This window comes from Myodes glareolus, chromosome 9, assembly GCF_982192425.1.
Source record: "Myodes glareolus chromosome 9, mMyoGla1.1, whole genome shotgun sequence".
Classification (NCBI taxonomy): Eukaryota; Metazoa; Chordata; class Mammalia; order Rodentia; family Cricetidae; genus Myodes; species Myodes glareolus.
In genome coordinates this window covers 50,339,910-50,364,250 of record NC_142034.1, presented here as the reverse complement: position 1 = coordinate 50,364,250, position 24,341 = coordinate 50,339,910, and the positions used below count along the sequence as shown (strand labels likewise).

Genomic DNA, 24,341 nt, shown 5'->3' with positions numbered 1-24,341 from the left:
GAGGCAATAATAAATAAACAGAAAATGATTGCTAGCACCATCATAAGATTATTATATATCATTTATTCATATTTTTAAGGTATACTGCAGCCAACACAGAAGTTTACACAAAATCACAAAACCTTGCAGTAACAATAATGTACAATATGGTGATCTGATAAAACAGTACTCTTACCTAACGATTTTCTAGAATCACACATGAAAGACAGAGGATGGCATCACCGAGTCACTAAGGTCCCATTCCATAAATGAATTACTTTGAGTGCGTCTGTTTGTGGTGGAGATATTATGTAGTATGTTACTGAATGCTTGTTTCATTTCAGATATACATTTTGTAATATTAATAACGTATGTTTACTAGATAAATTTAAGTAAAACTCCCAGTGTTGCCATTATAAGGAGATTTTCTTCTTGCAAAGGACTCTTATTAGGGCCCTCTTCATGTCTCTGTTCCTCAGACTGTAGATGAAGGGGTTCAGCATGGGAGTCACCACTGTGTACATCATGGCCATGGCAGTATCCTTTACAGTATTATTATTAGCAGGAAAAATGTAGAGGCCGATAAGTGTTCCATAGAACAGTGAGACCACTGACAGGTGGGAGCCACAGGTGGAGAAGACCTTGTGGATAACCCGAGTAGATGAAACCTTTAGGATGGAGCAGACAATTTGCACATAGGACACAACAATGAGTGAGAATGGGATGACACTGAAAATCCCTCCAATGATAAATATCATTAGTTCATTAATATATGTGTCAGAGCAGGCCAAATTGAGCAGGGCAGATATGTCACAGAAAAAGTGGGGGATCACATTGTCCTCACAGAATGACAATCTTGCCAGGAGTAGGGTATGCAGCATGGCATGAAATGTGGCCAGCACCCAGCACAACACCATCAGACTCACACAGAGTTTGGGGCTCATGATGCTGGTGTAATGAAGTGGGAAGCAGATGGCTACATATCGGTCATAGGCCATGACCACAAGAAGGAAATTTTCCATGGCTCCAAAAATTATTATAAAGTATATTTGTGTCAGACAACCTGTATAGGGGATAGAAGGGTCCTGGCTCTGCATGTTCTGCAGCAATTTGGGCATTGTGACACAGGAAAAACAGAGGTCAGAGAAGGACAAGTTGCTGAGAAAGAAGTACATGGGTGTGTGGAGATGAGAATCCAGTAGAATGAGAATTATGATAATGAGGTTTCCCAGGACAGTGGTGAGGTACATGGCCAGGAACAGGGCATAGAACAGGTGTTGGTGCTCTGGTGGGATGGGCAGGCCCAGGAGGAGGAAGTGAGAGATGAAAGTTTGATTTCTCATTATAATTTTTCATCTCCAGAGTCCTAATGAGAAAATATCACGGTCCTTTAAAACTCAAAATAAAAATAAATGTATATCCATGTTGTATATTTTACAACAATGAATCTGACAGTTACCATAATAATTTCTCAAATTCCAAATATCTGTACACATCACCATCACCAATGTTTTTTTTTAATCATCTTCTCTTTAACAGATGTCTATTTTACATGGTTTTCTAGAGAGTTCTATATATTTCTACTGAGATACAAAACATACTAATGCTTCTCTCTTCTGCTGTCTGTATATCTTGGGTAACTTTATTTTTTGTTTATTTGTTTTTAACTTTGATCTATATTGTTTTGTATATTGGTATTCTTGAAGAATTTGGATGAGATTTATCATCACAATTTTATGTAAATTTCAAAAGAAGCTCAGATGCTCTAATGTATTACCATTTCCAGCTCAGACATCCATTTCTGTAACATACAAATTTCTGCTTCACTTTCACTAATCATCTTCCCTCCGTTGCATGCATGACAGGCATCAGAAACTCAAAAGTCCCTGTATTCACTTTGTTTTCTTAAAAAGCATTACTCATTCTCCTTCTCCAGTGTCCCATAGTACAGTGAAAGAAATTTAATTTGTGTCAGAATTCTGTGAATTTTGATCCACTCACTTTTCCTTAGCTTGAACTAATACACAATACAGAATCCCTTTTCATTCACCTTCTATTTAATCCATATGTTTCTGTGAGATTATATCTGTATATGAGGATCCCATCTTGCCTTTACTGGAATACGGAAGTAGACTCAGTTCATCTCCACATCCCCTTGTCTCCTGACCATTCTCTTCTTTAACATGCTTCATTTACACCGTGTGATTCTAACACAGGAGTTCCATCATCTCTTGTGTGATTTGTTCTTCATATTACCACAGTTGCTGTGAGGATAAGGACAAAACGCCTGTCAGGGAAACAAACCTCATTTCATTATCTGGACACTAATGCTGCTTCACTATCTCATGTGTACCAAAGGTTCTCTCATTGTTCTCTCATTGATCCCTGGATTTCTCTCTTTATCAGTGCTGTGGTAAAACTCTTCACCTCCCAATTTTAGAGTTTCTCCTCCACTTGCCTATTGTTTCCTCTCTTCTCTCTCCTCTTTATCTGAATCATGATTATTCACATGTAAGTAATATTGTTTATCACAAACACAGCAAAATTTATCCTGTCTCCCCAAACCAAGTAAGGCCTTCACTCATGTTCCTTTGCATCCTATACATACCCCATACACTTAATACTTTGATAACTATTTTAAGTTATCTTCCCAACAATTTTAAACTATATGCAGGAAAGGTCACACCTAATTTCATTTCCTTTGGTCATTTACATGCATTCCTAATCACCAACTAGGGTCAGAATCAAGTATGAATTTGGGTCATACCTGGGTCTCAAACTGAAACAGATTTCCTTAAATACAAAAGTAATAGAATCCTAATTGAAATGGAAAGACTTGACCAGTTATCCTGAGTTTTACACTGTATAACGAGTGTCAGAGATCTAATATTGTATTTCTACAGGCTGAGGGTTAGTCACCTTTATCACACCTCAGTAATACTGAGGACTCTAAATCATATCCATATGCTTTAATCAAAATGCCATTGATACTATTACGGTAGACAGATATGACAAAATTTTTATGAGCTATGAAAAAATGGCAATATTAGTTTGGAACCTTCACTTCAGTTATTCCTCAGATGTCTATACTGTATGTGACAGTTAATTCATGCATCAAGTCAGTTAAACATGATGCTAATTTTTGAAAAATACTAATTGCTATGAAGGCACTATGAAATGTCATTTAATCTGTAGACTTTGAGTAAAGTAACTAATACTTCATAAGGTGAAGAACTTCATGCAATCAGATGAAAGAATTAGACAAAAGACAGTTCATTGTAGAAGGGTTTGCATATTTTGCCTTAGATACACATCTGTATCCTCCACTCTTCTCAGGGACTTCAATATTCTTGAGAGTTCTTCAAATTTTGGCCTTATCAGCCTCTAACACTGGGCAACGTGTGTACTAAGTCACATGCAAGGATACAAACATACCACACCCACACACCCATTATTCTTTGATTTTGCACAACACTGGCTAACGAACCTATTATGTCTCTAAGTTGACAAAGGAGGATAAATATCAAAAGTTCTAAGCAAATATCTTGAAATGCTACACCAGAGTCTGAATGCTTGCATCTTCAAAGCCTGACAGTGTTCAACACAGATGAATTTAGAATTTGAACACTTAGATTTTGTGGATTAGCATTGTAGAGGAGGAAAACATGCAAGCAAAATATCATGGACCATATATAAAGCTGCTCCCATTATGTATCCAAGACTTGCCTCAAACATGGAAGACTCCTGCCTCTGTTTCTTGAGCACTGGCATTATAGACATATGCCACCACGCCTCGTTTCTCATCCTGTAAATGAACAGTACCGTAGTCTAGGTAGACATGTGTGCAGAGATCAGAAGCCAAAGAAATTGCCATCAGCTGTCATCACTGATGGGCCAACGAACTTCATACCATCTTTAGATATTCAGTCCACTATTCTGAAATTAAGCAGAACAAAAAATCCAAAGTGATATGTTTCTAACATTGGGTACAATTACACATTTTCTTAGATTCTGTAGAAGCAGAATAAGTAGCTCTGCTTGTACTTTTGCATTATCACCTGCATGATATCAGTGTCTTCCTTGATGGAGTGCACTTAGGAGCAGTCACAGATTTTACCACTAAAATACAGATTTGTGAACTTGTACAACAAAACTAATGGTAGGACATTGTTCAGATTTTGCTAATACCCCTTAGGTCAATATATCATAAACAACTGTTCAGTACCACAGCAGAGAACTCCATCTCACAGTGCTGCTCTTGTGGTGAGATGGTGCAATATTGAGAGAAAATTACAGAATGAGAAATGATAATGAAACCATCAGTATGAAAGCACTTATATGATGACCATTAAACAAATATTTTCTCCATGTAGTGATGTCTTGGGAGACAGAGAAAAGAAGAATATTATCATACCTCTAAAACTGTTCTGTAGGACCCTGGAAATTCATTTTGATTGAGAGCAAGGCACCAACTCATTCTCTTGAATTTATCTAGATCTTCCAGCGCTCAAAGTTTCTAGCTCAGGATCCTGCTCAACTTTATTTTGTTTACAGGCACAGGAACTAGTGGCCTCTTCCATAATTGCTATCTACCTCTCTCTACTTACACCACCCTATGGGCATTTTGGGCCTTAGAGGCCCTGCATCCCTTAGGAGTCCAGATCCGGTATAACTCATCAAAAGCATTGTAATTAACCAGAAACTTTCTAGGACCAATTTACTTCAGGGATCTCTAGTGGAGAACATTTATAGTCACGGATCACTCCTTCCTCTACTTCAGGAAGGTAAAGTTTAAAGAACAACAACAAACAAAACAAATAAACATATAGCAGTCACAAGAAAGCTAAAAAAAAATGGAAGGATGCACACTCATTGATTATTCAAGTAATGAAAAGACTTCTGCTTGATTGGAGCCTACTTTGTTAAAGAGAGAAATGAAGAAGCTGACTAGAAAACCATGCCAAGTTATCTGGCATTATTTTCATTGCTAGTTATTTAAAGTGTGTCGCACAACAAAAGTTTACACAAGAAACCATGGATAATTTTGAAAGTTTTGGTTGTAGCCTTTAATGATTGAGCCATGTCTTCAGCCTATCCAGCAGTAAGTAGTTTTTAAGTAGAATGAGGTCATAGAATATCACACATAGTGGAATGGCTTCCAAATACAGCATCTCGATTCAACATGACTGACTATTTGTAAAAGGATTTAGGATATATACCCAACCTTATGAAAAAATTTAAATTTCATCAGTCAACTTTCTATGTTTACCAACTAAAGGTGTAGGAGTACGGCAAGCAGATGGTATGTTTAATATTTCCTAAACCAATAGAAAAATAGCCCGTGCTCCTATGCATGTTCACTCATTTTTTCTTATTACCTTTCTATGAAATTCGTAATTGTTCCTTCTGCCATCATTACCTCAATCCCTCTCCATATATATGAGATCACTTTCTAATGCCCTGTTCTATGAGTTTACCATTAATAATGAGATCATTGTTGGTATTTGTAATTCCTTCCTTCCTTGTAGTTCTGAACTTGGCAGCATTTATCCGATAAAGTTCTATATATGATAATGAAACACAAACTTTCTAATACAGGCAATCTTGATCCTTATTGGTCTAAGCTTATTTGGCTCATAGAGATGATTAACTTATATTTTTGAATGTAAAATTAGTAAGTGGGATCTAAGATTGTATCCAGTATTTTAGACAGAGTGCTGCCTGTCCTGGTTGTGTAAAATAACCACATTTAGCTTATATTCTATTGATTTCAGTTGCTCCAAGAAGAATGTGTCTACTCTCTGTGTTTTGATTGGCATGAAAAGCAAATGTGGTTATATGGTAGACTCAAGTTCCCATTCAATCATCCCTAAGGATGGTGATGTTCACCTACCTAAGACAATTAAATAGCTTCAGTATTTTTGTACCTTTCTCTTACTGGAAAAATATATTTTTATCCTTATTTATTGATGCTTTATTCACCATATCTAGAAACAGAAATAGTCTAAAATACCTTTAACTTAAGGATAATGAAAATATGGTGCACATATGTTATGGAATTTTATTCAATTATACAGTGCTCTTTTCTAATTGGGTTGTTTGTTCTTGATAATTTTTATTTTTTGTATGTTCTAGATATTAATCCTTTGTCACATGTATGCCTGGCAAATATTTTCTTTCAATCTGTTGTCCACTTCCTGTTGATTGTCATTTCCATTGCTGTCAGAAACACATTACCTTTATTTAGTGGCTCTTGTCTATAAATGAGCTACCAGCACCCTATTTATAAAGCTCTTATCTATTCCTACATCTTGTAAATTATTCCCTATTTTTCCCAGAGAAGATTAAGAGTTTCATGATGAAGTTCTTGACCCCAATAGTTACTGATTTTTCTTTCCGTTTCTTTTATTCCTCCTTTTCCTTAATTGAAAACTTCATGAAATTTATTTTGGTCATTCTTGTTCCTCCTCCAACTCCTCGCAGATACTCCCTACTTCTCTACCAACCCAACTCTATGCCTTTCTCTATTTCTGTATAAAGCAAACAAAACACAAGAAACACACACACAAGAAACACACACACACAAACTCATACTGTTAAACTCCTCAAAAACACAAAATGACCACCAAAACATAAAAGCAAAAAAAATCAATAAGACAAAAAATGCCCCTCAAAACAAACAGAGGCCAAACATCTACAAAAATTCTGAGTTCATTTAATATTGGCCACCTACTCATGAATTAGGGACTACACTGAAGTATGGTTGATGTATTCTGTGAGACTTCATTGGGAACAATTATTTTTCTTTGTCAGCAGATATTAGTTTCATGTATCTTCTCTCTGTCCCTCTCTGTGTGTGCTTGTTGAATAATTTTCTTTTTTAAAAAATTATTTACTTATTATTCTCTCATATATTATATCAAGACCACATTTTCTCCCTTTCTTTTCTTATTCTAGTCTGACCTACCTTCCCCATGCCCCAGATCTATTCCTCCTTTGTTTCCCTTCAGGAAGAGCAGGCCTCCCAAAGATATCAACCAAACATGGGATAACAAGTTACATTAATACTATCCACAAGCACTGATGACAACTTATGCTGGAGAGGTTGTGGGGTAAAGAAAACACTACTGCAATGCTGGTGGGAATGCAAGCTGGTACAGCCCCTTTGTATGGTAGTCTGGCGATTTCTCAGAAAACTAGGAAGTTACCTTCCTCAAGAACCAGCAATACCGCTTTTGGGTATACATCCGAAGGATGCTCAATCGTGTCACAAGGACATGTGCTCAACTATGTTCATAGCAGCATTGTTTGTCAAAGCTAGAACCTGGAAACAACCTAAATGCCCCTTGACCAAATAATGGATAAGGAAAATATGATACATTTACACAATGGAGTACTACACAGCAGAAAAAAATAATGACATTTGGAATTTTGCAGGAAAATGGATGCAGCTAGAAATCATCTTTTGAGTGAGGTGACCCAGACACAGAGAGACAATTATCACATGTACTCACTCATAAGTGGTTTTTAAACATAAAGCAAAGAAAACCAGCCTACAAATCACATTCCCACAGAACACTAGCAAACAATGAGGACCATAAAAGAGACATACATAATTCTAGTCTACATGGGAAGCAGAAAATGTCAAGATCTCTTGAGTAAATTGGGAGCATGGGGACCTTGGGACAGGGTTGAAGGGAAGGGGAGAGGCAGGGAGGAGAGCAGAGAAAAATATATAGATCAATAAAAATCAATTAAAAAAAGACTATGCACAAACCCTCATATCAAGGGTGTATGAGGCAGCCCAGAAGGAGGAAAAGGATCTTAAAAGTAGGTAAAAGAGTCAGAATCAGCCCCTACTACCTCTGTTAGGAGTCCCACAAGAACACCAAACTACACAGCCATAACTTAAATGCAGAGGACCTTGGTTGGAACCATACTGACTCCCTTATTATTGCTTCAGTCTCTGTGAGGTATTGTATGGTTACTGAAGATGGCTGGTTCAGATTCTGTATCCCCCATTACCAGGAGTCTTTGCAAGAGTCACCCTGGTAGATTTCAGGGAATTCCTAATGCAGTAGGTTTCCATCTCATGTCCAACTGTCCCCACCCCAATTACAGTTGTCTCTCCCCTTATTTTTTCAACCCCTTCAACTTGATTCCTCCTGTTCACAACCCCACTCACTTCCAGTCTCCTCCATATCTTCTTGGTTAGTAGTGTGAACATTCTTGTTCTTTCATTGCCAAAACCCCTCTAGCTGGAACCTGAGTGAGCGGTTATAGTCTTTGTGAGTTCGCATGTGTATCAGTACTGTTATGTCTGAAAGACACTGTTTCATTGAAGTCATCCATGACATATGCTTTTTACAATCTTCCAGCCTCTTCCTACAGGCAGATCCTTAATATTGTTGAAGTCTCTTTCTTTTTATTAGTCTGCATTTTTGGAAGAAATTGGGATTTAAGGGTATGAATTAATTTATGGGTCTTCAGTTTGATTACATTGATCAATATGCCTATCTGGGTTTCATACACAGTTTGAAAGATTGATATAGCCTGACTATTCCATATGTGTATATTTAATTTTCCCAGTACTACTTGTTGACGAGATTCTCTTTTTTCTCTAGAGGAACTTTTAGGTCTTTCTTAGTTTTAATTATTATTGATTATATGAAATATTGCATGTTAAAATACTAGGTCATTCTCATGTAGAGAAAAATGATTTAACTTATATATTAATATTCTCTTTCTGAAGTTTTCTTTTTTACATAATTTTTGCTTTGTCCTAATACATTTATTATTGATGAAAAGTAACAGAACAGAACATAGCTATATTTGACTACTTCAGGGTTCTTATTTTACTTTCTAAAAAGAAAACAAACTATCTTCTCTATTTTACATACCATTCCAAGTTCCCACTCTCTTCCTTCCTCCCATTCCCTTAACCTACCTCCCCACCTCACCCTCCATCAGCTCCTTAGAGAGGGTAAGGCACATTGTCTGCGGAAAGGTCCAAGACCCTCCCTACTATATCTAGACTAAGCAAGGTATCCATTGAAAGAGAATGGGTTCCCCAAAAGCCAGTACAAACAGGAGGGATACATCCTGGTCCCACTTTGTTTTTAGGGTTCATTTTGTTACTTAGCTTCTCTAGGGTTGTGAACTATAGGCTCGTTATCCTTTGCTTTACAGTTAGAATTCACTTATGAGTGAGTACATACCATGTTCATCTTTCTGGGCTGTGTTACATCACTCAGGATGATGTTTTCTAGTTCCATGCATTTACATGCAAATTTCAAGATTCATTGTTTTGTTATGTCTGAGTAGTACTCCTTGGTGTAAATGTATCAAAAAGAAAATTTTGCATTCTTTATTTGAGGGTCATCGGGTCATCTAGGTTGTTTACACATTCTGGGCATTACAATTAATGTTGCTATGAACACAGTTGAACAAGTGTCCTTGTAGCATGACTGAGCATCCTTTGGGTATATGCCCAAGTGTGGTATTACTGAACCCTGAGGTAGGTTGATTCCTAATTTTCTGAGAAACTGCCATGCTGATTTCCAGAGTGGTTGTACAAGTTTGCATTCCCAACAACAATGGAGGTGGGTTCCCCTTACTTCATATTTTCTCCAACATTAGCTATCATTGGTGTTTTTGGTCTTAGCCATTCTGACAGGTTTAAGATGGTATCTTAGAGTTGTTTTGGTTTACCTTTTGGTTAAGGATGTTGAACAGTTTCTTAAGTGTCTTTTTTATATTTTAAAAAGTTGTCTTTTTTATTTTACAAACCAATCTCAGTTACACTCCCTCCTCTTTCCCCATTCCCTCCACCTTTCTTCCCAACCCCATCCCCATCCACTCTTCAGAGATGGTAAGATACATTGTCTTTGGGAAGGTTCAAGATCCTCCCTACTCTATCTAGGTTGAGCAAGGTATCCATCCAAAGAGAATGGGTTCCCAAAAAGTCAGTATAAGCCATAGGGATAATCCTGGTCTCACTGCCAGTGGTCCCACAGGAATCCCCAGTCATACAACTGTCACCCACATTCAGAGAGCCTAGTTTGGTCCTATGTTTGTTTCTTCCCTGTCAGGCTGGAGTTGGTGGGCTCCCATTAGCTCAGGTAAACTGTTTCAGTGGGTATCCACTGGTGTATCTGTGAGTTAGGTGCACTGCCCATGTCTAGTAGAAGAAAGATCACAAAAGATACATAAGAAATATTCACATAGAAATTATGGTAGGGAAAAAGTCCTTTTGTAAAGAACAACCCCATTCCTTACAAATGAGAGGGCTGCCATAGTATTTTAAGACTCAAGAGCCTCCCACAGTGCTGAGGTATAGTGACTGACAAGGAGCTTGCCAGCTTCTTTCTAATCCAGTATTCACTGAATTCTCATTCATTTCTCAGAGGGACCTTTAGTTCTCACAGTGTGCTGAACATTCTTTGTGCTCTCCTTCACCTCAGATTTCACAGTTTCTGGTAGAGATTCTGCCTCTTTCTTTGTCTGATCCATGGAAACAGGCTTTTCTCCAGACTTTTGCTGAACAAATCTAAGTGGGAATTTTTTGTCAGAGGTCAATGAGTAAAGCATCCACATGCAGTTACCTGAAACATAGTGCTTGATTTTTCTTTATTTTTAACTCTTTAGGTTTGACTTTATCTTGATCTTCATGACCTTTAAAGTGCCACCAACACCCTTCAGAAAGATGACATTGACAGTATGACATAGGTTTATCAAAACCCGACTGACTACCATGCTCTTCAGTAAGCGCTATGGAGTTTATAACTGATCCCACATGTGGTGCCTGATAGATGAGTCCAGCAATGATAAAGCAGTCAGCCCATGGGGTAACTTGAGCAGGGGACTGTAGTTGTTGCTTTCAAATCCTGTAAAGAATGAGCTCTTGAGCATGTAAAAGGATGTATTTAACTTCAGCCATCTGATTCAAGAGCTCTATTGCTAGCCTCAGAATCTTGACCACTTCATTATTACATGTCTGGTGCAGGAGAATTGTCTGTATTCTGTCAATCATGTTTTAAATAAACGCTGATTGGCCATGCAGGAAGTATAGGTGGATCAACCAGACAGGTAGTAGAGGTAGAGTAATGAGAATAGTAGTATTCTGGGAAGAAAGAAGCTCTTCCCGCAGTCCATCCTAGAGCACCGGAGAAGCAAGGTGTAACCTGCCGGCTGAGAAAGGTACAGACCTATGTGGCTAACATAGATAAGAACAATGGGTTAATATAAGCTACCAGAGCTAATAAGAAGCCTGAGCTAATGGATCAAACAGTTTTATAACTTATGGAGATCTCTGTGTGATTTTCTTTGTGGCTTGCCGGTTGTGGGTTATCGGGAGGGACAGAAATCCAAACAAGTAGGCCCTTCATGTTACACATGTCCTATTATAAAACAGGATTGCTTCTTTCTTAAAAGTAATCCTGGACATTACCACTGTTCAAAATGGGGTTCAAGAGCTGCAACCTAAGAGATTCCCAGAAGATTATGTAGTATATCTACTGCTACCATAATTCCAAAAAAGCCATATGTTAACATCCTTTTTCATTTGTAATTCTTTTGTACTATGCCATTGAGATTTCAGTTTATGACAAGACTGCTGTGACTTTTAAAACCACACAGAAAATAATATTCCAGGAAGAATATTCAGTGGGAAAAGGCACAACAAAGAAGCTGCATGAATCATTGTCTCCATTTAGGGATAGTTATGTATATTGAGAAATTGCTCTGGTAATTGTGTAAGAGATGGTATCATAAATCAAAACATGAAAGGACAAGAAAAGGATGTGGTAGAATTTAATGTTTAAGTTTGTGTTAAGATAAAATACTCACAGAACCTTACATAGAGATGTACATGGGACAGACATGCAGCATAGCAGAGAACTCTGAAAGTGCTCTTTGAAAATGGAAAGTCAATGAAGTCTAAAACAGAGGAACAGATTTTACATCATAACTTTTAGGGACAAGTAAGGGGATGAGTGGATAAAGGTAAGAGTTCCATTTCAATGCATACTAGAGTATGTCACAGTTCATGTGACATGAAAGCATTTGGACAGCATGTTTTTCAAGTACTATAAACTATCTGCATAAGAAACAAGTGGTAATGTTTGAAACTGAATTTTGTTGTATTCCAGCTCCTTTCTATTGTTTGGGACAGACAAATTTTGAATGTCTCTTGGCTAATATTTCCAGGAAAATTGTTCAAATAATATCATTATACAAGAGGATGACAAAAATTTCTTGAGGGTTAAGATAGGTCAGAAAAGAAAACAAAGAAATGAAAAGAGAGGTGTAAATGGAGGTTGTGCCGTGATTTCCTGGCCATCTAGACCTGAATGATTCACAAAGCTATGTTAATTCCAACACTTTTGGACCAATGGCTCAAATGTATTCCCAAATAACTCTTATATCTTAAATTAACCCATTTCCATTAATCTGTGTATCGCCACAAGGCTGTGGCCTACTGATAAGGTTCCAGAGTCTTCTCCTTCAGCAGCTACATGGTATCTGCCTGACTCTGCCTTCTTATTCCATCTATATTGGTTTGGATTTAATCTGTGTATCACAATGATGCTGTGGCCCATCGGTAAGGTTCTGGTATCTCTCTTCTTCAGCAGCTACATGGTGTCTCCCTGGCTCTCTCTTTTAGTTCCTGCATTCAGTTTAGTTTTCCCACCTAGCTTTGTTCTATCCTGCCATAGACCAAAGCAGTTTCTTTTTTAACAAATGATAATAAAACATATTCGCAATATACAGAGGGGGATGCCACATCAGAGAAGGATAAGAGATGAACTGATGTAAAAACTAGTATAGGGAGATGCTGTGGGACAATGGTCTGTACCCTGTCACTTGTATTTTAAATAAACGCTGACTGGCTGGTAGCCAGGCAGGAAGTAGAGGCAGGGCAACCAGGCATGAAGTAGAGGCAGGGCAATGAGGATTCTGGGAAGAGGAAAGTTTCAGTCTGCAGTCGCCACCCAGACACAGAGGAAGCCAGACACAGAGCAAGCAAGATGAGAGTGCCTTGCTGAAAAAAGTACCAAGTCACATGGCTAACACAGACAAGAATTATGGGTTAATATAAGTTATAAGAGTTAATAAGAAGCCTGAGATACTAGACCAATCAGTTTATAATTACTGTATACCTCTATATGCTTCTTTGGGACTTTAATGGCTTTGGAACCAGGTGGGATAGAAACCTCAAACAACAGAAAGAAAAGTAGAAAATAATATAAAAAGGTTGTGTTTGAGTCATTTGGATGCTATGAAGCAACAGTCTAGGATCATGATAAATCATTTACTCATGTTTAAATACTATATTGCAGTAAACACAGTAATTTGAATTAAATAATAAAATCTTGGAAAAATTTAGAATCAATCTATTTTAAAGTCCCTTTAATAACACTCACAGGCATATACCCAAAGGATGTGCCATCCTACATAAGGACACCTGCTCAACTAGGTTGTTTTGTTTCTTTCTTTCTTTTAGTTTTTCCAGACAGGATTTTTCTGTGTAACAGTCTTAGTTGTCCTGGAACTAGCTCTGAAGACCAAGTTGGCCTTGAACTCACTGAGATTCATCCCCTTCTGCCTTCCAAATGCTGGGATTAAATGTGTGAACCCCTGGCTGTTCTACTTTGTTTAATATAGCTTTATTCATAATAGTCAGGAACTGGATACAAATTAGATGTCTCTAAACTAAAGGATGAATAAAAAATGTGGTGCATTTACAAAAGTGAATATTGCCCAACTGTTTAAAAATGACATAAAATTTTCATGCAAATTATTGCAACAAAAAAATCATCCAAGTAAGGTAACCCAGACCCAGATATGGTATGCATTCAATTATAAGTGAGTATTAGCTTGCAAATAAATGATAATCAAGCTACAATATACATAATGAGAACAGTTATGTTTATAGGCGGGCTATAGTGGGGAAGCATGGATCTCTCTGTAAGTGTATATAGAATAGATTCTTCAGCTGGACTAACTGCAGGTGGGTATGGAAAAGTGAGGGATGAGTTGTAGGGGATGAAGGGAGAGAATAGTAGAAGAGACAGGTGGAATTGTGTGGTATTTTGGGGACAGTGTAGAAACCTAGTGCAGTGGAAAATACATGGAGTTTATGACCCTAGTGAGATTTTCTGGTAATGTATGTTATGGAGTCTGAAGTGGCCATCTTTTTTAGCCAGTCAAGGCTCCTGGTGGTGGGACTGGGTTACATTTTATTGAACTGTTGGCTGGGGATGTCTTGTGGAGAAGCCTAAACAACCATAGCTGAAGCTAGGATAGAGGTTAAGTCTCTGAAAAGTGACAGAGTGGCCCAATTGCCAGCAACAACATCCCTACAGTTCTTTGAACATATAGAGATCAAGTTGGTGTAGGCTTGCAGCTTACACCCCTATAATCTAGTCCCTTTAGCACATGAGAGTACTCCTCTGGCTACAAAAAGAGAAACCTGTACACTAACTCAGCAACAAAACCTTCCAACTACACTCTATCCTACTGACAATATGTTCCGGGGCAATGGTCTTGCAGAACTTGTCAGAGTAACCAGCCCATTGTTGGTTTAACATCAGGCTCACCCCACGAGAGGGAACCCATGCCCTGAATGGCCAGGGATTAGGGAATGTATTGTCCACAGACCTAGGAAGAACCAATCTGGCAAAAAGAAATCAATGAAATGATGCCTAATGATAATTTGCTGTTTTCATAGATCCATACCTTGTACAGTTGCCATCATAGAGAGCTTCTTCAGCAGCAGATGGGAGCATGCTTAGAGACCCACTGTCAGAAATTATACATATAGAGAACATCTAAATTGAATGTCTCCTTTGGGTTCCTCTCTTTCAAAATTAGGGAGACGTGGAGAAGCAGTTGAGGAAAGATCATAGGGGTTGGAGGACACCAGAACAACAAGGCCCACTATGTCAGTTAAGTAGTTATAACTTGGGCTCATTAAGACTGAAATTGCAAGCATGGGGGATGCATGAGTGTGTACCGTGTCCTATGCATATATGTGAAGATGGCTAGCTGGATGATTTTGTAGAATTTCTGACAGTGTTTGTGTGTGTGTGTGTGTGTGTGTGTGTGTGTGTGTGTGTGTGTGTGTGTGTGTGTGTGCTTATTTATGGCTCTTTTTGTCTGATTTTGAGACTATTATTCCTACTGGGTTACTTTGTCCAGCCTCCATATGATGGCTTTCACCTTGTGTTATTGTATACTTTGGTTTTGGTAATGGTTGGTTATAATTTTTTGGAGGTCAGTACTTTTCTAAAGAGAAAACTGAGGGGTATTGGATCTGAGAGAATAGGGAAATGTGAGGATCTAAGAGGAGTGGAATGATGGGAAACTGTCATTGGAATGTATTGTATGAGAGAAGAATCTATTTTCCATAAAAATGATTGAAGAAAAAGAATTCAGATGAAACAATGACTCTTACCTTATGGTTTACTAGGATCATGCATAAAGACAGAGAATGGTATCATTGAATCACTTGGGTCCCTTTCCTTAACTGAACTACTTTGCAAAATTCCTGTTAGCAAATGAAAATATTATGTAGTTTGTTATTGTATGTAGGTCTGTACATATGGATATATTTTGCGATATTCATATCAATATATTTGAAAGGTAAGTTTAAATAAAAATCTTTGTATTGCACTATAAGGAAATTTTCTTCTTGTAAAGAACTCTTATCAGGGCCTCCTTAATATCTCTGTTCCTCAGGCTGTAAATGAAGGGATTCATCATGGGAGTCACCACTGTGTACATCATGGCCATGGCTGTCTCCTTTGCAGTGGAGTTATTGGCTTTTGAACATAGGTAGAGACCAATAATTGTCCCATAGAACAGTGAGACCACAGAGAGGTGGGAGCCACAGGTGGAGAAGACCTTGTGGATAACCCGCGTAGATGAAACCTTTAAAATTGAACAGACAATTTGTACATAGGACACAATGATCAGTAAGAATGGAGTGACAATAACGAGCCCTCCCATGATAAATGTCATTAATTCATTAATATGAGTGTCAGAACAAGCCAACTTGAGCAGGGCAGATATGTCACAGAAAAAGTGGGGGATCATATTGTCTTCACAGAATGATAATCTGGCCATGAGTAGGGTATGCAGCATGGCATGGAATATAGCCAGCATCCAGCACAGCACCACCAGACACACACAGAGTTTGGGGCTTATTTTGCTGGTATAATGAAGGGGGAAGCAGATGGCCACATATCGGTCATAGGCCATGACCACAAGAAAGAAGCTCTCCATGTTTCCAAAAATTATTATAAAGTTCATTTGTATCAGACAACATGTGTAGGTGATGGATTGATTATGGCTCAGCATGTTCTGCAGCAATTTGGGCATTGTGACAGAGGAGAAGCAGAGGTCAGAGAAGGACAAGTTGCTGAGAAAGAAGTACATGGGAATGTGGAGATGGGAGTCCAGTAGAGTGAGGATGATTATGATGAGGTTCCCCAGGACAGTGGTGAGGTACATGACCAGGAACAGGGCATAGAACAGGTGCTGGTGCTCTGGGGGAATGGGCAGGCCCAGGAGGAGGAAGTGGGAGATGACAGTTTGGTTGTTCATTATCATTCTTCATCTCCGGTATCCAAATGAGAAAATATCACTATCCCTTGAAATTTAAAGTAAAAGTGAACATATATTTAGGATATATGTTTTACCACAATGGATCTGATAGTCAGCATAGTAATTAAAATCTCAAACTCCAAATGCCTATAATCATAACCATCAATGAATTTTGTCATCTTATCTAAACAGGTTTCTATTCCCATCCTTTCCTAGACAGTTGTATGCCATTTCTATGGAGATACAAAATAGCCTAATGCTTCTCTCTCCTGCTCTCTGCTTAACTGTTGTTTGTAATTTGTATTTTGCTTTATGTTGTTTTCATAATGAATGTTCTTTAAGAATCTGGATAAATTTTATCATCATAATATCATATAAATATCGAGAATATTGCACATACTCCTATGCTTTAGATTACCACTACAAACTCAGACATCCATATCTCTATAACATATGTATTTCCGCTTCACTGTTCAGTAATCATCTTCCCACCATTGCACATACAACAGGCATCACACGCTCAAAAGTCAAAAGTGAATTTCATATCTTCATGCTGTTGACTCCCAAAGCATTCCTCATTCTCTTACCTTTCCCGTATCCCATAGTGTAGTACATGAAATTCACGTTTGAGTCACAAATCTGCAAATTTTGACCCTTTCATTTTTTTCTTTTCTTGAACTGCTGTCAGAGTCACCTTTATTCTCCTCCCATTTCATCAATCCCTTCCTGTGAGATTGTATCCATATATGAGGGTCACATCTTGTCTTATTGGAATACAAAACAGACTCTGTTTGTGTCTATATTCTCATGTCTCCTGAGTCTTTTCTTCTCTTTCAACCTCCTGCATTTACACTGCTCATCCTAACAGGGTAGTTCCATCATCTTTTGTCTGATTCATTCTTCATTTTACCACTGCTTTTCTTAGGACAAAAGCTCCTATCAGGGACACAAACATTTGATTATCTCATAGTGGCCAATGGTATATCCTTTTATGTTCTCACAGTGACACTTGTTTTCTTTCTTCATCAATGTTAGGTTAGAACTCTTCATCTCCTACATTTCAGAGTTTCTCCTCTACTTCCCTACCACCTCCTCCCCTCTGCTTCTCTTTCATCTGCTTCATCCTCACTCATACAAAATGGATATTTCTTGGCACAGCTAAATCTACTCTATCTCTCCATAAGTGAGTCCTTCAGCCTTGGTCCATAGTATCCTATATGTATCCTATGCACTAATACTTTGATCACTGCTTTAAGATAGCTCATCATCATTTGTAAACTATATGAATGAAAGATCTCATTTGCTCTCTTTCTGTTTGATTATTAATAATAATTCTTAATCTCCACCTAGTTCTAGTACATGTCATGATGCTTGAATTTCACCAGTGAATATTAGGTACCTGTTGCTCAAATTAATACTGATTTCTTTAACTTCAACAGTAGAAAAATCCCCATTTACACAGAAAGACTTAACCAATTAGCCCTAAATTGTTACCTTCATAATGAGTGTCGAAGATCCAATGCTGCATTTCTGCAGTGCTTTGGTTAATCTATTCCTCAGTAATACTGATGACTCCAAATCATGTCCATATGCTTTTGTCCGCAAAATGTCATTGATATTGATGCAGAAGACAGGGTGGGAAGTGTTATGAATAATATAAAAAAGAAATAACAAGTTGGATTGGAATCTTCACTTAAATTATTCCCCAGATGTCTACACTGTGTGTGTGGCCTGTTTATGTATCAGGTGGTTGAAGCCTGATGACAGTTTTGGAAAAAAAACCACTTGCTGTACAGGTATTTTCTATTTTTTTCAAGACAGAGTTTCTCAGTGTAACTATGCAGATATTGTGTAAATGTGATTTAATATGTAGATCTTATGTAAAGTACCTAAAGCTTCATAGCATGATGAGTTTCATGCAATCACATGAAGGAATTAGAAAAAAAGGACACTTCACAAAAGAAAAATTTTACATTTTTTTTTTTTGCTGAAGATACAGCTCTAAAACCTATACTCTTTCACTCTTTCCTGGATGCCAGTATTCTAGAAAGTTGTTTAAATGTTGTCCTTATCATATTCCCACTGTACAGTCTGTATTCTAAGTCACATGCATGAGGGCCCCCCCGACCTCATATGTCAGTTTTGATTCTGCGTAGCACTGGTAAATGAATCTATCAAATATCTCAAAGCTGACAACATAGTAAATACATCAAGAGATTTATGGAACTTTCTCTGATATATACAGCTATGTTCTACTGCTTACATATTCTCAGACTGACAATGTTTAGCACAGCTGATTTAAGAGTTACACATGTAGACACTGAGGATTAGCATTACAGAGGGGAAACCATGGAGGCAAAAGAAATCATGTACCATTTAAAAGATGCTCTCCTTATATATCCAAGACAGGCCTCAAACATGCAGCACTCCTGCCTCTGCTTCCCAAGCACTGGCATCATAGACATGTGCCACCATGCCCAGTTTTTCCTCCTCCTCTAAATAAACCGTATCTTTGTGTTAGATGGTATGTGTGCAAGGAACATAAACTGGAGAAATCACCTCAACAATGATCACTCATGAACCAATGGACTTCATACCATCTTTAGATATTTAGCACACTGTAGTGAAATTGAAGAGTAAATAAAAATCCCAGGTAGTATTATTCTAACTTTTGGTACAATTGCCTATCATCCTGTATTCTGTAGAAGCACTGAGTTGAAAAGTATCTCTTCTTGTACTTTTACGTGAGCACCTATATGATTTAATGTCTTTTCTGATGGACCACACTTAGGAGCAATCACAGATATTAAAACTAAGACACTGATTTTGGAAACTGTACAGATAAAACTAATTGTCCTCTTGGGTAGGACATTGTTCAGAATTTGTTAAGATCCCACAGGCGAAGGTATAGTAAACAACCATTCAACATTACAGCAGTGAATTCCATCTCACAGTGCTTTTCTCATGTGGAAATGATGTGATACCGAGAAAAAATTTCGTAATGAATAATTGTAATGAGCCCATCCATATGAACTTGGTTATATGATTATCAAGAAACAAATGCATGTGGTGCAATCCTAGGAGACAGAGAAGGAAGAATGTTTTCATACCTGGAGAACTGTCCTGCATCTCTCTGGAAATTCATGTGAGATGACAGCAAGACACTAGCTTATTTTCCTGAATGAACTCAGATCTGCTGAGGTTGAGTCTAATTTTCCGATTTATGATCCTGCTCACCTTTATTTTGTTTGAATGCAAAGGAACTAATGGTGTCTATACTCATCCCTTTGTCACATTTCTATTCACATCCCTCTGTGGCCATCATAGGTCCTTAGGAGGCCTGCATCCCATAGGAGCCCAGATCCTGTCTAACTCATTAAAGACATAATAACTACCCAGGACCTTTCTTGGACCTTTTCCCCCAGGGATCTCTAGTGGAGACAAATTATTATCACCTATCCCTTCTTTCTATTCTTTGGGGAAGGCAAAGTTTAAAAATATACAATTTAAAAACATTTTAAAAAACATCTACACAAATATCAGCAACAAGAAAGCCTCAAAAGACTGGAAACATGCAAACTTCTTACCTGTTCAGGCAATGTATAGGGGTTTTGCTTCTCTGGAGCAGACTTTCCTAGGGGCAAAAGTGAAGAAGTGTGACTGTAGAACCACCCCAAATCATCAGGCATTATTCATTTATGATGTAAAGTGTCTTACATAAGAAAATTTGACACAAGAAACTCTTTGCAGTTTTTCATTTGGAGGATGGGTGTTTGTAAGCTTAGCCTTTAATCTTTCCAGCATGCCCACAACAGTTTTTAAGCAGAGTGAGACAGTATAAAACCACACACATTGGGAAGGTTTTCTAGGACATCATCTCCACAGCTATACAACCTTCTGGAAATTTAAAAACTCCATCAGCCAAATTTCTTTGTGTAACAATATGTGAACAGTCAGGAATGTGGCAAGCAGATGGCATGTTTAATGAATCCTTAATCTAATAGAAAAACAATGCACGTTCCTACGCATGTCTGCTTGTTTTGTCTTTTTGAAAACCTTAATTGTATTTACTATGACCAATACCCAACCCCTCTCCTTACATGTGAGGTTCTTTTTCAATTTCATGTCTATGAGGTTACCCTTGACCATGAGTCTGTAGGTGGCATTTACAATTCCTTCCTTCATAACAATTAAATGTCCTTACAGTCATTCTTTGGATGAAGTTCTGTCTGTGATAATGACAGAAAATTTTAACCCCAGGGAATCTTGATCCTTATAGGTCTAACCTTTACTGGGCTCTTAGAGATTAATAACATGCTTTTGAATGTGAAAATAGTAATTGGGATCCAAGGATATATCCAGGATTTTAAACACTCTGCTGCCAATTTTGCTTTTATAGGAAAACCATATTTTCTTTGCTAATAAATTGGTTTCAATTACTCCAATAATGAGGCATCTACTCTCTATGTTTTGGTTGAAACAGGAAGCAAAAGAGATTGTATGGTAGACTTAAGTTCCAGTTATCATCCCTGAGTACTGAGATATTCACTTACATAAATATAGCTAAGTAACCTTAGTACTTTCAGCAATTTATAATGCATTTTAGAACCCATAATCCCCTAAAGAAGTCCTGTGTCCATTCACAAATATGGTCACCTCAAACCGTCCACATGCAATTCCTTTGTACTTATCTTTGTGCAGATTTTCTGTTCTTGATAATTCCTGTGATAGCTCTTGGTAGCTAGCCTCTTTCTGTTAGCATGTTTTCCAGGTACATTTGTGTAGTTCTATGTGCAAATAGCTGACTTTTTAATTGACAAATAGCATGTTCTTTTCCAGATATGCATTGGTTATTTCCTTAATCATCGGTTGATTTTTTCCCCCTTAGTGACAATGATAAGTATAACTTCTACGAATGTTAAAGTACAGCCATTTATTTGAATCAATTATTGTAGGTATAAACCTACTAAGAGGTTTTTCCCTTTTTAATTTTTGATACATTGTAAATTAAAAACTCTTAATATTAAGTTAGACTACTAGGCAGTTGGTTTCTTTATGGCTTTTTCATTATACTTAATTATGTTTAACATCTGCTGAATGCCTTTTTACCCCATCTCTCTATCCCCATCTCTGCTGTAACCTTGCTGAAATTCAATATTACCTGTTCTACTTTCATATTACTTGCATTCTGTTGTCTTTCTACATTTCCTCCTTAAGCCTTCCAGTTTTCACTATCACAGATGATGCTTTTTAGTGTTCTGCCTTCTATACACAGTCTCTCATAAATACAAATATATACCAATAAATAATTGTGATGGAGAGGTGACTCAGTGGTTAAGTGTATTTCCTGCTACTGCAGTGATTAGATTTCTTTCCCAGCATCAATAGGGCAGTTCACAATCATTTACAATTCCAATTCCAGGAGATTCATTCCTCTTCTGGTCTCTATGTCCCCCAGTTATACATGTGTTTCACTATTACATATGAATAAGCAAAATACTTATACACATAAAATTTAAAAAAATTGTTTTTCAAGTTATTTATTTTAATTTTGCTGGTTTAGTAAAATGGTGGTCATAGGTTATTCTTTAAGACCCACGACTTCACTCCCTCATCCAGTAGTTGGTTCCACAAATAAATTTACAGGACAATTACTGCACTTAAATTAAATTCATTGTACATAAATCCTTATTTTCACTTTTCTTTCATCAACTTTAGGCATCTAAGATGATTCAATTTCCTTGCTATGGTTAGCAGATCATGAGCAGTCATGGACATGCAAATATACCTGGAGTGGTTGTGAGTACTCAGTACATATGTTCAGGAATGTTAGAGAATATGTTAATTCTGTTTTGGTTATAGTAAGAAAGGCACTTACTGATCTAAATATCAGCCACACCTGTTTACACATTGGTCACCAGTGAATAAGGGCTCCTTGACATTGTTTGGTGACATTTGCTTTCTTGATGATGGTCTTTCTTTCTGGACTGAAATGGAATCTCAAGGTAGTTCTGTTTGGATTTCACTGGTGTTGAGGAATGCTGAATACTTTAAAACATGTATAGTAGCCATTTGCTTGTCTTCTTTGGAGAAGTCTTCCTGGGTTTCCTTTTTCCCATTTCATTAGATTTCTTGTTCCTGTATTCTTTGGATTTTTTTTTTGTGAATACTAATCTTCTGTGCATCTGAAAAAGATTTTCACACACTCTAAGTGCTGCTTTTTTTCAATCAGAAAACTTTTTCCTTTGTTGTTCTGAAGGTATTTTTAATTAAAAATACCCTGTCTATTGATGTGATGATTAACTGAACAACTGGAGTCTTCTTCAGAGAGTCCTTTCCTATCCTTTTCTCTTGAACTGTTTCTCCTGCTCTGTCCTCTTACAAAACATTTTCAGAGTTTCATGCCTACTGCTCAAGTCTTTGACCCATTTGGAACTCAGTTGTTTGAAAATTGAGAAATAGTAAACTTTCATTAGATCCGACCCCTTGTATCAGTGGGTGATAGTATCCCTCGCAGTCCTTCGTCGTTTTCTTCCTCCTTTTGCTCCTCGTTTGGACCGAGCATGTGATCCAACCAGATTCTCTGAATGTGGCTGGATTTTCTGAATGTGGCTGGCCTGCAGTCTTTCCGAGAAGCCATTGACAATGACACTGGGACTGGTTTCCTCTGCATATACTGGATTTTTGGGATCCAGTCTGTTTGGATGCTCACCTTCCTGGACCTGGAGTGAGGGGGGAGGAACTTGGACTTCCCACAGGGCAGGAGACCCTGACTTCCCTTGGGGACAAAGAGGGAGGAGGAGAGGGAGGGGGGGAGTGGGAGGGCGTTGGGAGGAGGGGCGTAAATGGAAACTTTTTATAATTTAATAAAATTACTAAAAGAAAAAAAAAATAAAAAGTATCTAACCTATAAAAAAAAAAAAAGAAAATTGAGAAATAGGAGCTAAGTTAATTCTTCCCCATGTAAACATTCCATTTCTCAGTACCATCTTACAGGCTGTTTTCTCCACACTGAACATTTTTGGAATATTGGTCAAATAATACGTGATAAGGATTTATATCAGATCTTTGCTCGGTTTCACTGATACTGTCAAAGCTGTTTTGACCTTGAAATTTAATAGGACCTCAAGTATTATAATATCTTTAATTGTATCAGTTATGATAATATCTTCAACATCTCATGTGTCTCTCCAATTCCCTTTCAAATTCATGACTAATTCTTCTTCTATTATTATTGTTTCACACATGCACACACACACACACAAATACACACTGCTAAGGCTAAAGAATTGTGCAATGAGAACTCAGAGAATACTTCTGAGGTCAACCCACTAGAGATGCATATCACATGGACATGGACTTTATTGAGCAAGGGGTTAAAGTATATTGTCACCAGAGATTCACATCTCATTAACGTTATATAGCAATGTGATATGGTATAAAGCCTTCTGAATGTGTTAGCTGTCCTCATTCCTTCTTGTGTGAAGTGCTCTTTTCCTCACATTATAGCTTGGGGATTTCCTAAAAGCACTACAGAGTGTTAATTGTTTACTGAACACAATTTTCCCTATGCATTGGGATAATGGATGACTTTTTCAAGCTACACACAATTTTGGCAGGAGTGGAATCATAGTCAATATCCTTACTCTCTCAACCAGGTCTTTGTATAAGTAGAAGCATACCCTTCTGCAGTTACCTTTCTTGGCAGATGGTTGGTCAGTGTTAGTTTCCAGGGAAAGAGACCTCCATTGAGA

The 24,341-nt window shown here is 37.6% G+C and overlaps 2 protein-coding genes and 1 pseudogene across 2 annotated transcripts; all 3 read right to left on the bottom strand.

Annotated features, from left to right (window-relative positions):
- Nucleotides 1-392: 392 nt before the first annotated feature.
- LOC125409242 (olfactory receptor 1468-like) lies at nt 393-1,322 on the bottom strand. The gene has a single exon (XM_048448052.3). It carries the CDS (start codon nt 1,320-1,322, stop codon nt 393-395), a length of 930 nt encoding a protein of 309 aa, XP_048304009.3.
- Nucleotides 1,323-10,438: 9,116 nt separating this feature from the next.
- The window catches only part of LOC125409558 (mediator of RNA polymerase II transcription subunit 6-like), a 58,380-nt pseudogene continuing 44,477 nt past the window's right edge, over nt 10,439-24,341 (bottom strand).
- On the bottom strand, nt 15,655-16,593 carry LOC125409557 (olfactory receptor 1468-like). The gene has a single exon (XM_087909567.1). The coding sequence runs from the start codon at nt 16,591-16,593 to the stop codon at nt 15,655-15,657; it is 939 nt and encodes a 312-aa protein (XP_087765693.1).